This window comes from Camelus dromedarius, chromosome 14, assembly GCF_036321535.1.
Source record: "Camelus dromedarius isolate mCamDro1 chromosome 14, mCamDro1.pat, whole genome shotgun sequence".
Classification (NCBI taxonomy): Eukaryota; Metazoa; Chordata; class Mammalia; order Artiodactyla; family Camelidae; genus Camelus; species Camelus dromedarius.
The window spans coordinates 53,601,022-53,614,833 of record NC_087449.1 but is presented as its reverse complement, the minus strand read 5'-3'; the positions used below and the strand labels follow the sequence as shown (position 1 = coordinate 53,614,833).

Genomic DNA, 13,812 nt, shown 5'->3' with positions numbered 1-13,812 from the left:
CGTCTCCGCATGCGCGACGGAGCCCCGGGGCGGTGCTGCTCCATCCGGGTATCCGGTGGCCTGTGGCTGTTTTGTTTTCTTCGCTGGAACTGGGAAAGTGAAGGGATCCCGCGCGGCGCGACACCAGGCTCCGGACCGACTGCACCGGTCGGGCTGGACGTAAGTGCCAGGTGGGAGTGGGGAAAGGGGAGGAACCGCCGTAGGCCAGATGAGGCTCGGACCCGGGACTGTCTGCCCGGAGGATGCTGACTGGGTCTTTATGTCCACCCTCTGGGAAGCTGCGGGCTCAGGCTGTGCCTTGCTGGAGCCTTTCTGGCCACTTCCTGCTGACCCCGCGTCCCGCTGGCTACGGGATGGGGACACCGCGTCCACACTCCGCCAGGCCGCGGGACAGCGTCCCTCCCCTGGCGGACACAGGATCCCCGAAAATCACCATGCCCCTTCACTTAAGAGCTGGAGAAACTGTCACCCCCGAAAGGGCGTGTAAGCCGGCTGGTTCCTTCGGCGAGGGAGGTGGCTGAGCTACAACTAGTTCCCACATCTTCCCAATCCCGTCCACTCTCTGCACCTAAAATCCCTGGAGTCTGGAGGAGGCTGTTTGGGCATGAGTGTGCAAGTAATAAATCCAGGAAAAATAGATTCGGGGCGGGGTCATTGGGGTAAACCGAAAGTAACACACTGAATTGCTGTTCCTCCCAGGGAAGAATAAAACGAGTGAATTTTCAAAATTAGACTTGTCCTAAAGACTTAGCAATGATTATAACAACAGTTTTTAATATTTAACTTTTAAAAGGTAGGTTACAACTGGATTCATTGCTCTGTTTTAGCCACCCATGATTACTGGCTTCATGGACTTGTTAAGATTCGCTGTAGGAGTTTGAGTGTTTGCTTGATTATTAACAAGTTACACTTAATGCAGGCTTTTTGATGTTTTGAAATAGAGATTAAATGATTGGGTCTGCAGAGCCCCCAGCCCAAAGGAGTGTTTTATGTGATTGTCGTCAGTGGTAATTTACCTATGGTAATTTAGCAGTGGATTTTTATTTTGGTGTGAATTAATATTGACTTCAATTTTATGCTTTCTTTTGGCCTGAAAACGTGTTATAATCAGAGATAGAGATTATTAAAATGGAGTAGGTGTTCTTTATATAGCAATGACACCGAAAAGCAGGCTTGGAGGAGGAAAAATAATGAAGTGAAAAGACATGGGTAGAAGACCTGCAGTGCAGTGTTTAATTTCTTAATCTGAGTGTGAAGAAACATGTTCTATGATAAAATGTGTAAATTGCTAAGAGAAATATTTTTCATCTGAGTGCATGCTTTAACTCGGAGCCAAAGTTTATCATTTGTCCACTATGTTAGTGCTCCTGGACTATAAATATCTAAATCATATTATAATTTAGTTTGGAATGAAAATAATAATCATTACAAATTTTTTTCAATATTTGGATGCCCAGTTTTGCTTATTGTACTTAAAATATACCAAAACCATCTTTTAAATTAAAAAAAAGAAACCTAAATGAATCCAAGTCTTATTTTCCAAAGTTATGTGGAATTTCATAAAAAACTCAGTCAAATATTCTGAAGTAAATGTAGCCCAATAAAGTATTTGTAACTTCACTTTTATTGAATTATTCCTGAACTGTTAATTGCTTTTCTAGAAACATAAGTCAGGTTTGAAGCAAGTAGATAGAAGTACTTTATTTAGTTGCTTTTGTGTGTTTGTTGTTTTTTTTTAAGTGACCTGAAAAAAATGTCTGGATTTCTAGAAGGCTTGAGATGCTCTGAGTGCGTTGATTGGGGGGAAAAGCGCAATACTATTGCTTCCATTGCTGCTGGTGTTCTGGTAAGTGTCATTGATAATCTGGACCTTCATTTTTTCGGTGTTTGTTTTATGTATTTTGAATTCTGTATGATGTCTTTAAGATGTACTGTTTTATCTTTGACCACTGAATTTTTAATAATAAATGCTGATATTTTACTTATGAGGGTGTTGAGTTATTCCACTTAAAGTGTTGACATTATGGCTTGAAATTTGATTAGTAGATTGTTTTTCTTTAACTGCATGAAAAAAATAGTATAATATACAAGACAGTATATTTTATACATTTATTCATTATAAGGATTATGCCTCCTCTTAATGAGTACATTAAGTTACCAAGAAGTGTTCAAGAAAAATCAGGTCAAAACCATTCAAGAGATATGATTGCATTTCTACATAATCCAGGGTTAACTTCTCAATCTCATTAAAAAAAAGAAAGAATGAATTCATTAATGAACATACTGTTTAGAAGTAGAAAATTCTTATTTACATTATAAATCCTTCAAGGCATCTGATGTTTGTTGTTTTGTGCTCTAATGTCATATACTCTAAAGAGTGAATTTTAAGTAAGCAAACAAAAATCCAAGTTTAGGTATATCCTCTTTGCCTAGTCTCTGATAGTTATAATCTGTGAAAAATAATTATCCTACATTTTTCCAAAGTAATGTCAGAATATAAAACTGCTGTAGAAATTCTGTTCTTACAAAGAGCCAAAAAAAAAAAAGCTTTAAATTTTAATCTGTGAAGAAAATACCTTGAATATTTTGAACTAAGGGTAAAAAAAGAAAAAGTAAAAGAGTACTTGTGCTAGCCAGTAAAATGTCATTAGTATAGATCTGTCCATAACCTGATAAAAATAATTTGATTAGCCTAAAATAGTTATTTTTAAATAACTTCCTGAAGATGGTAGTTTGCAGAGATAACTAGGTCAGAGTTGGAAGTGGGTGAAGGGAAGGGGGTTACTTTCCAAACCTTCTAAGCTACTTACCAGAATTTGAATAATATCATCTTATTTTAAGTTTCGGCTCAGGTTATGAAAAATATTTGTGTAGTTTTAATGTCTTTCATTGTATATTTGCCCGTGATAATATCCAGAACCAAATTCAATTGAGATGAATTATAATTTGGTATTGAAATTGAATTGAATTGAAATTCAGGTTGTCACAACTGAAACCATCTGTAGGCTGCACTATGGTTCCTCAAGGAAAAGCAGTGCTGCAGAGCTGTTACTTATTTCACACTGAGAGGATCGCTGAAATTCTGTCAACAATAAGTATTCTCCCATAGTATTTTGAATATTTTTTTTTTCATTTGCAGTAGTAATATTTTTCTGGAGGCTTACAATATATCAGCAACAGGCCATTCCTCCTGTCAATTGGAGTCTGAATAACTTTTTTCCTTTCTCCTGCCATGAGATATTGTAAATTATTTCTAGTTCGGGAAATTAGATTATAATATTAGATTACATTGTAATTAGATTACAAAATTAGATTACAGTATTGAATAGGACAGTATAAAATAATGACTGCAGGAGACTTAGAAAAGAAGTTCCTACTAACAAATAACAATTGCTGTGGCACTTTAGGGTATCTAATATTTCATCAGCTATTAAGCCATGTGCCAGTTATAGGCAGGAAACTGCTGCAACATTTAAGAAAATTTTGGACTTTATTAGAAGGGGTCTCTTTACTTAGATACTGTGCTTTCTTTTTAGCCAGTAAGATATGAAACTACTGTAATTTCTCCTTTCTCGTTTGTTTTAGTTTTTTACAGGCTGGTGGATTATCATAGATGCAGCTGTCATTTATCCCAGCATGGAAGACTTCAACCACTCCTACCACGCCTGTGGTGTTATAGCAACCATAGCCTTCCTAATGTAAGTGTCATTGTTAGTGACAGGACTTGCATACATTGTCACAAAATAAAAGCTTTTTACATATAGTTGAGTAGAGTTAAATTTTTCAAGTGTTACCAAATTAACGTATCAGACAGGGTTGAAAAGTCAAATCATAGAAAGAACTTATTAAGAGAAGCAACAATCCTCTTTTCTGTTCTTCCTTCCATATCTGATTCCACCTCTATCTCCCAGCCTCTCTCAGCTGTCCTTTTATTTCTGTGCTGTTTATAACTTTACTTTTAGTTCAGAAACCATGCGTTAGTCAAGGCACGCCTTACTAAGTCATGGAGTCAAGGAAGGAGGTGATTTTTAAGTAAAGACTTGAGGAAATGAGGGAGCTGATCATGGAGATATATAAGAAAGGATCATTGCAGACAGACAAAGAGCAAGTAACTAAGGCTCAGTGGCAAGGAGACCAGTATGGCTAGAGTAAGGGATCAAGGTCATAAAAGCCAGAGAGGAGTGAGGAGCTGTTCCAGACTGAGGACACTAAAGAGACAGGAGAGCAAAATGTGTCTTATGGTCTGGAGAGGATGCTTTTGCTATTTAGAGCATTATTGGGACAACCTGGGAACTTGAATGAGGTCTGATGACTAGATAATGGTAATGGATCATCGTTAATTTCCTGATCTTGATCTGTAGAACTGTTGTGTTTGTAGGAAATACACAGAAGTTTCTGGAGTTACGGGGCATCATGTTGGCAACTTTCAGATGTTTCAGGAAAACAAATTTATTTGAACTATATTTGTGACTTTTCTATAAGTTTGAGATTACGTATAAAACTAGTAATGCCAGAGAACAAAAAGAGATTGTGCATTCGGAAATGTGCCTATTAGTGAAGACTGAGGGGGCAGGGTCACGGCTGCCCAACAGAGGGCTGTGAAGTGTGTTCAGGTGGCTCAGCAAGAAAAACAAAAGCCATGAGCCATTGACCCAATGATGTCTGCATTGTTTCAAAATGTGAAGCTTGTTTTAAAAAGTATTTATTTTATGCACCAAGTAATTTAATATAGAGATCACTGAAAATTATTATGAAAGTAATTATTCTAAAGCTTAGATTTGAATGAATAAATTAAGTCTTCATATTCTTGTGAAAAAATTGAGGTTCATGTATTCAGCACATTTTTGAGCACCTACTACAGCCAAGCCCTGTGCTACACACTGAGAGTAAAAATGGGAAATGAGATAGACACAGCCCTTGCTTTCATAAAGCTTACATTCTAATGGTAGACATGCATACTATATATGTATGTATATATATATATCACACACTCATTTAATATATATAATTATATCCATATATATACGTACACACACAGATAGTTTTCAAACTTCTTAACATGTTAAATTGTGAACATCTTCCCATGACATTTAAAATTTTTCAGAGGATACTTCTATTTATTTATTTGTTTGTTTTTTAAGTGGAGGTCCTGGGGATTGAACCCAGGATCTCATGAATGCTAAACACACACTGTACTACTGATCAATACCCTCCCCTTCCCAGAGGATACCTCTAAAGAAAGCAAGACTATCTCAACTTAGTGTGGTATTATGTGAAAGTCAGCAAAAGACTTATGTTTGGAATGAGTATTGGGGATTGAAAGAAACAAGATTTTACCACTTGAATCTCTTCATGCTGAATATGTCTAATGTGTACAAATGGAAAACTAGATAAGACCAAGCTAAAGATTGTTCCAATTTTAGCAATATATAGTTTGGGGAATTTCACTCTCAAATTTTAAGAAGCATCAGAATCACCTGAAGGATTGATTTGTTAAAGTTCAGATTGCTGAGCACCATACCCAGAGTTTATGCTTCAGTAAACTTGGGGTGGAGCTGGGGAATTTTCTTCCTAAAGAGTCCCCAGGTGACGCTGACTTTGCTGGTCTGGGTACTATAACCATTGTTTTACAAGGTATCCTGTTGAAGGGACTTGCTTTAGGCCTTATGAATCCATTACTCAAGACTCATGAAGACTTTGCTTATATTTGCAGACTCTAGCTTACTGTTCCTGGTAATTTGATGTCATGGATAGTTTCCTCTTAGAGTCAGAGACCCTGATCTCTTGGTTTTACTGTATTCCTACAGGATTAATGCAGTATCGAATGGACAAGTCCGAGGTGATAGTTACAGTGAAGGCTGCCTGGGTCAAACAGGTAAATAGGTGCAAATGACATCTCACTACACACCCTTAAAATGAGAATTATACATGGAAGGGCTACTTGTCTAACTCTTTCAGATCAGGGATAGGATGGAGGTGTATCTGAGTAGAGGTTATAGGTTCCAAGGCCTAAGGTAAAAGTCACATTTGGTCACAGTTTGCTGAATAGTGCAGACTACACGGTTTTGAGTATAAAACTGTGTGCAATAATATGTAGCTAGAAAAGTATATAGTGTACAGTAAAGAACAGCATGTAATAAAAAATGCATGTGCAAAATAAGAGTCTATGGTACATGACGCTATACCATGTAAATTATTTTCTTCCCTTTTTTGCCAACCTTATTTGATTGAATTAGCATTTTGAAATAGCTTGGAATCATAGTTTTCTGGTGTGTTTTAAAATACACAATGTAAAATTCACCATCTTAACTTACTTTTAAGTGTACAGTTCAGTAGTAGGTACATTCACTTTGTTGTGCAAACAACCTCCAGAACTCTTTTAATATTGCAAAACTAAGTAGAATAATAGAATTTTAGTGCTTCGTGTCAATCAGGCCTGTCCTTTTCAACTAAGGAACTCATGTCCCCTGGACCCCGTGGCCTTGTACCCATGGTAGGCAGAATACGGGGTGCGTGTAACACAGCTTCCTGTAGAGTCCAATTTAATCAGACATTTGAGGGGACAGATATTAAGCAGTTTAAGTGGTAAACTTAAAATATTACGTCCATACAAAAATAAACCTGGATATAGGCATATTTCAGGTGACTTTTTTTTCCCTAATGAAACAGGAGAAACTTCAGTATTCAGCTCTGGTCTGTGCTTTCAGACTTCTCTGGTTCACTCTCTTCGTAGATGGACTTAAGTAGAGGAGATACAGAAATACTGATAGACCACAACCTTATAAACTCTGGATGAAGAGATGACTGTTAGCAGTTAGTGTTGGCAGTAATCAGCCAATAACAACTAAAGCTAAGAGCAAATAGAATATGGCCATCACATCCGTAAATAAAATCTGTTAGCTCGCACAGCTCTGGGGGTCCAGAGCTAGTTGTTTTTGTTTTAATATCACATCTCTGAGTAACAGCTTATTATTTCAGAACTATTTTTTGTTTTAGGTGTGGAATTAGGAATTTATGTGTATTTGCTGTGCTTTATTGAGCAAGGAAGTGTTTTTATTGAAATGTATTTGTGCTAAATTAAACACACTTATCTTAGAATTCATTTTAGGCAATCTAATAACGCCATTTATTTTATAGCAAATCTTTACAAATCTTATGTAAATGGGATCTATGAGTAAGTTGATTGTCTTCTCTGTTAACATAATATTAATGCAACTTAGTCCTAAGTACCAGCCACAATAAATTTGAGTTTACTTTACTACCTGACTTGCCAGGAAGTGAAATATGGTAGTGTTTAGATTCACCTAGTGCTGAGTGTGTGTTTTTTGTTAAGTCTACCTGTTATTGTTTGAAAGTTCTCGTGGAGGAGTTTAAACTTGGGAGCACAATTTCTAAAAATATTTGGAGAATGAGTTTCTGAATATGGTGAAACATATTTTGTGAGATTTCTACAGGCAGGGTGAGTAAAGTTTTTCTCAGTGTGCACAGCTGAGGAGCATGAACAGAGGCACTTACACTGTACAGACCAGCCAACAGGAAGAAAGCCCACGTCTGCCCTGATGGTAATCAGCACACCTTTTCCACTGTTCCTCTGTAGACTTTAATGGAGACTGCACATTTTTAATGTTTGGATTCTGCCTTCTTTTTTGAAAAGTTAATTGAACTGACTGTTGCCACAGGAGGAACAGTTCTGGTATAATGTTATTTCTCCTCAGGTGCTCGAATTTGGCTGTTCATCGGTTTCATGTTGGCCTTTGGCTCTCTGATTGCATCTATGTGGATTCTCTTTGGAGGGTATGTTGCTAGAGGTAAGAGAAAGCACAGTTTACATTTTATATCAATGTGATACTGAACTTTTGCATTAAAGTTGGGTTTTTTTGTTGTTTGTTTTTTAAAATAAAGCTGCTTTTCTGTAGTTTGGCCAATTACAAGTACTGCATTTGTGCCTGGGAACTCCCTTCCCCCATCTGTATTTGTTTTGTTTGTTTGGTATGGTTTTAGTATTCCTTTCTTCTGTATTTTTCCTCCTAATCTAGAGCTGGGGAAACAATGGGACATAGCTTCATACTTTGTTTCTCTTTGACTTCCAGAAACCTCAAAAGCGGAATACATATGTTGTGGAGTTATTTGGCAAGTTTTTACTTGCTGAATAATATTCAGACAGAGCTCAAACATCCTAGAATTGAAGTTTATTGAACTAAATAAGCTTCCCTGATAATATATCATCTTCTTTTAGATGGAAAAGTAAATTAACACTTAATCTGTGTCTGCTATATAAGACCAGTTTAAGGCAAGCTAGGAAAAGACCTGTTCTTGGGTCCTTGGCTGAAATTTTGCCTTGAGGGACCCCAGAAAAATATGAAATCCATTTAATGTTCTGGGTAAAATTGACTGCTTATCACAACAAAAATACTATACTCTGTCGTATGTATTATGTCATTTAATACTCAAACCAACCATAGTTACCAGAAAAATCAATTATGTTGGGCAGGAAAACTGATGTTCACCAGTTTATCAGAAATTGAATGTTTTGAGACCATAAACCTCTAAATATTACAATTACTTTTATAGAAAAAGCCATAGTATACCCTGGAATTGCTGTATTTTTCCAAAATGCCTTCATCTTTTTTGGGTAAGTTTGTATTGCATTTTTAATCCTATCTTTTTTCTTTTTTTAAATAATAGTTTATGTCATTTACTATATTTAGTTGCTTAATTTGCCCCTCTCTAATGCCCCTCCCCCATGTCTTGTCATAAAATATGAAAAATGAGACCAAGAAATGTATTTTTAATATATGAGTTAGTTCGCTGCCAACCTTGGGAACATACATTAATTCTTTTTAATTGCTATCACCTTCCCTTTAATGAAGAACTGTGATTCGTGTAGAGTTAGTTACATAACAGTGACAATGTTCATTTTAAATCTGAATCCTTAACAGTTGCTTTTAATGAAAGCCTCCTTAAAACCATTTCTTTTAAAAATTTTGTTTCTGGATGCATTTTATGGTTGTTTCTACCCTTGGTGTCACTAGAACTTGTGTATGATATTTGAGCTGTGGAGGAAAAGCCCTGACATTTTTTTATCCTTCAGATGCAATGACAAATTAAAAGGTTACTGAGACCCCTAAAAACCTTAACACTTTTATCACTAATCTTTTCTAATGTTCATTCGTAGAGCCTGCCCTTTCCCCTATCATTAGCTTCCCACTTCACCTCCCCCTGCCACAAAAAAAAACAAGAACAAAAAAGACTTCTCTTTATCCTGTGCATCAGGAGTTCTTAACTTCCATTCCATGGGTAGGCTTCTGAAGGCTGGCAACCACCAGACATTTCTGTATGAGAGACGTTAGTTTTTCTGCTCATTTCTGGGAAGAGAGTCTTGGCTTTCATCAAATTTTCAAAGATGTCCTTAATCCAAAAAAAGATTTTTTTAAAAAAAACCTGTTGTATATTCTAGGACAGTCTATTCTAGGGCTTTCCCTTCCCTGCCCCTTCCCGCCAACCTCCTAAACCTCCTAAAAGGAAATAGACACCTCTTATCTACTTAAACCACTGGTGAAACACAATAGTTGCCCTCTAATGATAGTCAGCAGTTGTTAATCCATTCCACCACAAAGCATTTTTGCAAGTTTTATAAAATCAGTTTGGAAATAAGAAAAATATGAACTTAGATGTGGCAAGATACACAGCCTTTTGGGGGCATACCTTGTGTCCTGAAACTAGTGGGGAAAATCCAGAGTTTTTTTTTTTAACATTAAACCATTGATTTCTATGCAGAAATAAAAATGACCAAAGTTTATTGAGCACTTTCTATGTACAAGGAATCGTTCTTAGTGCGTTTCATGGACTCTCTCAGTTAATCCCCAAAACAACTCTGAAGGTAGCTCCACTATTATCCCCACTTTATATGTGAGAAACAGACAGAGATCATGTTTGAGATCATGTGGCTGAAATTCAGGCTCTCTGACTTCAAAGATGAGTCTCCAGCTATTATGACGATGAAATTTGGAATTTGGGATAAATTCAGTGAACAATTTTCTCCTTTTGCTGAGTCTTCAACCAGTTGCTTAGTATTAGTTCTGTTTCCCTCCTTCTCCCTTTTTTTTTTTTAAGAATACAACACTGTACTTGAAAAATACAAAGTGAACAAACCTCGCTCCCCAGTTTATGTAAGTTTAGTAAGTTGTTTTGTAGGGTGATGTAGCATGTGTTTATGAGAGGGACAGTGTTGATATTTAGGATTTCTTTTCCTTTCAAGCTGCAGTGCTGAGGCTTAAACATCTTTAAAGAAGGACCAGGCATCCTGAGCTCATTACTCCAGAATCTCCACAGGGTTAGAGGTGCTTGGGGGAATTCAGTGCCCCACAACTTCAGCCAAAGGAAAGTAGTATAACAGGGTCAGAGGCAGGGGTAAGAAAAGCATCAGGATGGAGTGGTGGGGAGAGAATTTACTGAGAATCGGCCAGGGAAGGACAGACAGCAGCCTTCTGTATGTAGTACATAATGATTGAAATAATTTAATCATTATTTACTCTGTCAGGGATAGAGGATAAAGTAAGTTCCACCTTGAGATCCTGTTTTTGGCAGAGAAGTTACTCTGTCACAGAAGGGATTAACAGGATTGAGAAGAGCAGATTTATGGAAAAATGTTACCTTTTTCAGTGAGGGAAGAAACACATAAGTTCATACAGCAGTTACCACATTTCACAAAACCTTGGAAAACCAATCATTGACTTGTCATTGTCTCAAATTAGTTATAAATTACTTTTATATGCAACAAGCTAGGCTAATTTCTCATTTATTACTATTGTACCTATTAAGTCCAAAAATTAATTTGGTTTTGTGAAAATACTATAAGCAAATTGAAATCAAATTCAACTAATAGACACCATTATCAGAATACTTGTAGCAGATTGCCTACCTTTTTGATTTATAAAAGAACAATTCTCACCAACAGCTTAGAAATGACTGTTTCAGAAATCAAAAACATATGTCAGTGCAAAGGTAGGAGGGACTGGCTCTTGCCCAAGAAACTCTTGAGATGACAGTTTACACATCTGGTGACTAGTGTGCTGAAGTTACCATATCTCTTTTAAGCTATCTGAAGAATAGGGGCCCCTAATAACCCACTTTGGTTTTTCTTTCTGCAGCAGTAGATTTGATATTACCTGGAAAAGCAGAGGTCAAATCACGTTTTGGAGGCCTATGAAGTCCTTTGTAAAGATAAAGTAATAACACTTCCAAGATAGGGTATAGACAACTTCCTGGTTGCATTTTTGTTTTCATCAAAAAAACACTCAAGTGTTTACCTTAGGCCTGTGAAACCTGTTTTAAATAGACCATTATAATTGCAGGCTTAACCTTGAGTATACACTGGAAATTGGAAAACAGATGAGAAAACAAAATGAAAACCAGCTATGCCATTGAAGGTGTCTACTTCTCTCTTCAATTTCTCCCTTGCAGTCACCCCCCTACGTTGCAGCCCTGATAAATCTGCTTTTCAGTTGTCTTAAACCTGTTCTCTTCTTGTTCACTTCCATTGTTTATGTTCCGTCATCCTTGTCCCTTCCTGAGCAGTTCACTGCCTTGACTGATACTCTCTCAGATCCGGTTTTTCTGTGTCAGTTTTCTTTCTAAAACATAGCTCCCATCCTGTCATTTCCCATCTTAAAATAGCTCAAAACTCCAAGCTGTCTGCAGAAGAAATCATCACTAGTGGCCATCCAGCCAGATTCTGCCCACAGTTCTGTTTTATTTAGACTACACAGTATTTTTTGTTTTATTGAGCTGACATTAAAAAGTCAAGAGATTTTACCCAAAAAATTGAATTTTTAGCTTTTCTTGAGAGACTGGAGGATCTGACAACCCTGGGCCCTGCTCAGCAACAATCAGTTGAAGCTAAATTGTTTATTTAAAAGGAGGATGCATGTCCACATAGTTCCATTCCACACATTGCCTGGGACTGAGTACCAGTTGCCCCCTTTAGTAGATCACAGGCTGGCATCTGCCCCCTTAACTTGTCTAAGGCACCTAAGGCCCCTGTGGGCAATTTGCCACCCTGGTCAGTTGGCTTACCAAGTCCTGGCCACCTCCATTCCTTATCCTCCTTGTCTCTTAAACTGCAATCTAGCCGTATCAGACTCTTCCCTGCTCTGCTACATCTCAGATACCTACATCGAGGTGTGTATGTGTGTGTGTGTGTGTGTGTGTGTGTGTGTGTGTGTCTCCGTCTCCGTCTCCTAGTGCATGTAATTGCCGTGTGTGTGTGTGTGTGTGTGTGTGTGTGTGTGTGTCTCCTAGTGCATGTAATTGCCCTCTGTGCTCTTAAACTAGAGTGTAAGCTCTGTGGAGACATTTCCTGACATCAGTCTCCCGGGCTTTTCCTGTGGCCCTGTGGTCTTTTATTCCTCTTTGCCTTTTACTTTCCTGTTTCCTCTCCCTGAAATATCTTCCTTCATTATCCCATTAGCTCCTGTTCCTACCGGCCTCCCTTTCAAATTCCTGCTTACCTTTCAAAGTTGGTGTAATACTACCACTTCTGCAAACCCTTTCCTATTTTGTTCAGGCAAAATAAATTCCATTTGTTCTCTGCCCCCAAACATTTGGTATATATGCCCCTCTCCTGATACTGACCACATAGTGCCATCCAGAACGTGAGCAGGGACTGTATCCTCTTTATCTTTATAGCCCTAGCATCACCACCTAGCACCTTGACACTCTAAAAAGGTTTGTTGAATGAATTTGATAAAATCAGGCATATAATGGTTACATGCTAAACATTAGTCAACTTTTAAAGAGTGGTATATGTCTCCAAACTCAGAAGTTAAGGATGCAGGGACGCTGGTGGTAAACAGCACATTTGAGCACAGTGGAAGAATTTTACTACTTTAGAGTAGTCAGTTTCTGTTCTAATACATCTCATGGTTTTTTTCATACAACTCATCAATTATTCTCTGTTGCTAGTTTCCCACGATCCTAAATCTCACATAGTCTTTCTTTTCCCAAACTCAGCTAGTCATGTGTTGTTTTTTATTTTATTCACAGAGGACTCGTTTTTAAGTTTGGCCGCACTGAAGACTTATGGCAGTGAAAACATCTGATTTATTACTACATAGCAGCCCTGCATAGGGTTTTTTTTACTACTCACTCCCAGTCTTTTGTAATGCCATTTTCTAAACTTATTTCTGAGTGTAGTTGAGACTTAAATTTGTATAATACTAAAATCATGAGAACGCCCTGTTTAAACAACCACCACCAAAAAAATCTTACTGCGGTCTGCATTTGATTAACTTGTGAAATGTTAAAGAAAAATATTTCATGTGAGCAATTTTTATTAAGTTTTATCATGGTATAATTTGTGAAAATAAAAATGAATCACAAAAGAAATGATGTAAGTATTTGTCATATCTAAGGTCCAAAGCTGCAATTAAAGCGCTCTGAAGACTTAATGTGTTTATTTAAATGTGGCCTCTTCTGTGTCAGATAATTAAGTGAAATATAAACATACTGTTTTTAAAAACTATTCAGTGGTCAGAATTCTTTCTCTATATACTTCGTGTTTGGTTTATGTGGTTTTGCCAGAAATTCTGTAAACACGTCAGTATAAGTAGCTATTGAGTGTCTCCCAAGTGAACACGTGGAAAGAGAGAAGCCCCACGATCCAGCCACCAGTCTCCTCAAAAGTGTCCCTTCAGTGCCACCGAGGAGGGGAGGAGGGGAGGAAGTAGTAATTCAGCTGTGACACCTGGTCCTGGTGGGACGCTGACCATCACTCCACAGCCACCATTGAAGGAAAGAGGAAAAGGACAGGGA

General features: G+C 37.6%; 1 protein-coding gene across 2 annotated transcripts; it reads left to right on the top strand.

The window, feature by feature from the left end:
- Nucleotides 1-12: 12 nt before the first annotated feature.
- Nucleotides 13-13,522, top strand: TMEM50A (transmembrane protein 50A). Of its 2 annotated transcripts, none has more exons than XM_010993701.3 (7): nt 13-170; nt 1,741-1,846; nt 3,586-3,698; nt 5,808-5,875; nt 7,716-7,808; nt 8,572-8,632; nt 13,045-13,522. In XM_010993701.3, the coding sequence occupies exons 2-7, from the start codon at nt 1,754-1,756 to the stop codon at nt 13,088-13,090; spliced, it is 474 nt and encodes a 157-aa protein (XP_010992003.1). In that variant the 5' UTR covers nt 13-170; nt 1,741-1,753; the 3' UTR covers nt 13,091-13,522. The 2 variants fall into 2 exon arrangements, with proteins under 2 accessions (XP_010992003.1, XP_010992002.1); XM_010993700.3 differs by having other exon boundaries at nt 26-159.
- Nucleotides 13,523-13,812: the final 290 nt, after the last annotated feature.

Bases quoted from the DNA above. Each gene is read 5' to 3' on its own strand.
- TMEM50A (XM_010993701.3), top strand. From the start codon at position 1,754: ATGTCTGGATTTCTAGAAGGCTTGAGATGCTCTGAGTGCGTTGATTGG. The intron at 5,876-7,715 runs GTAAATAGGTGC...ATTTCTCCTCAG, and splicing joins AGGCTGCCTGGGTCAAACAG to GTGCTCGAATTTGGCTGTTC. The intron at 8,633-13,044 runs GTAAGTTTGTAT...TTTTATTCACAG, and splicing joins AATGCCTTCATCTTTTTTGG to AGGACTCGTTTTTAAGTTTG.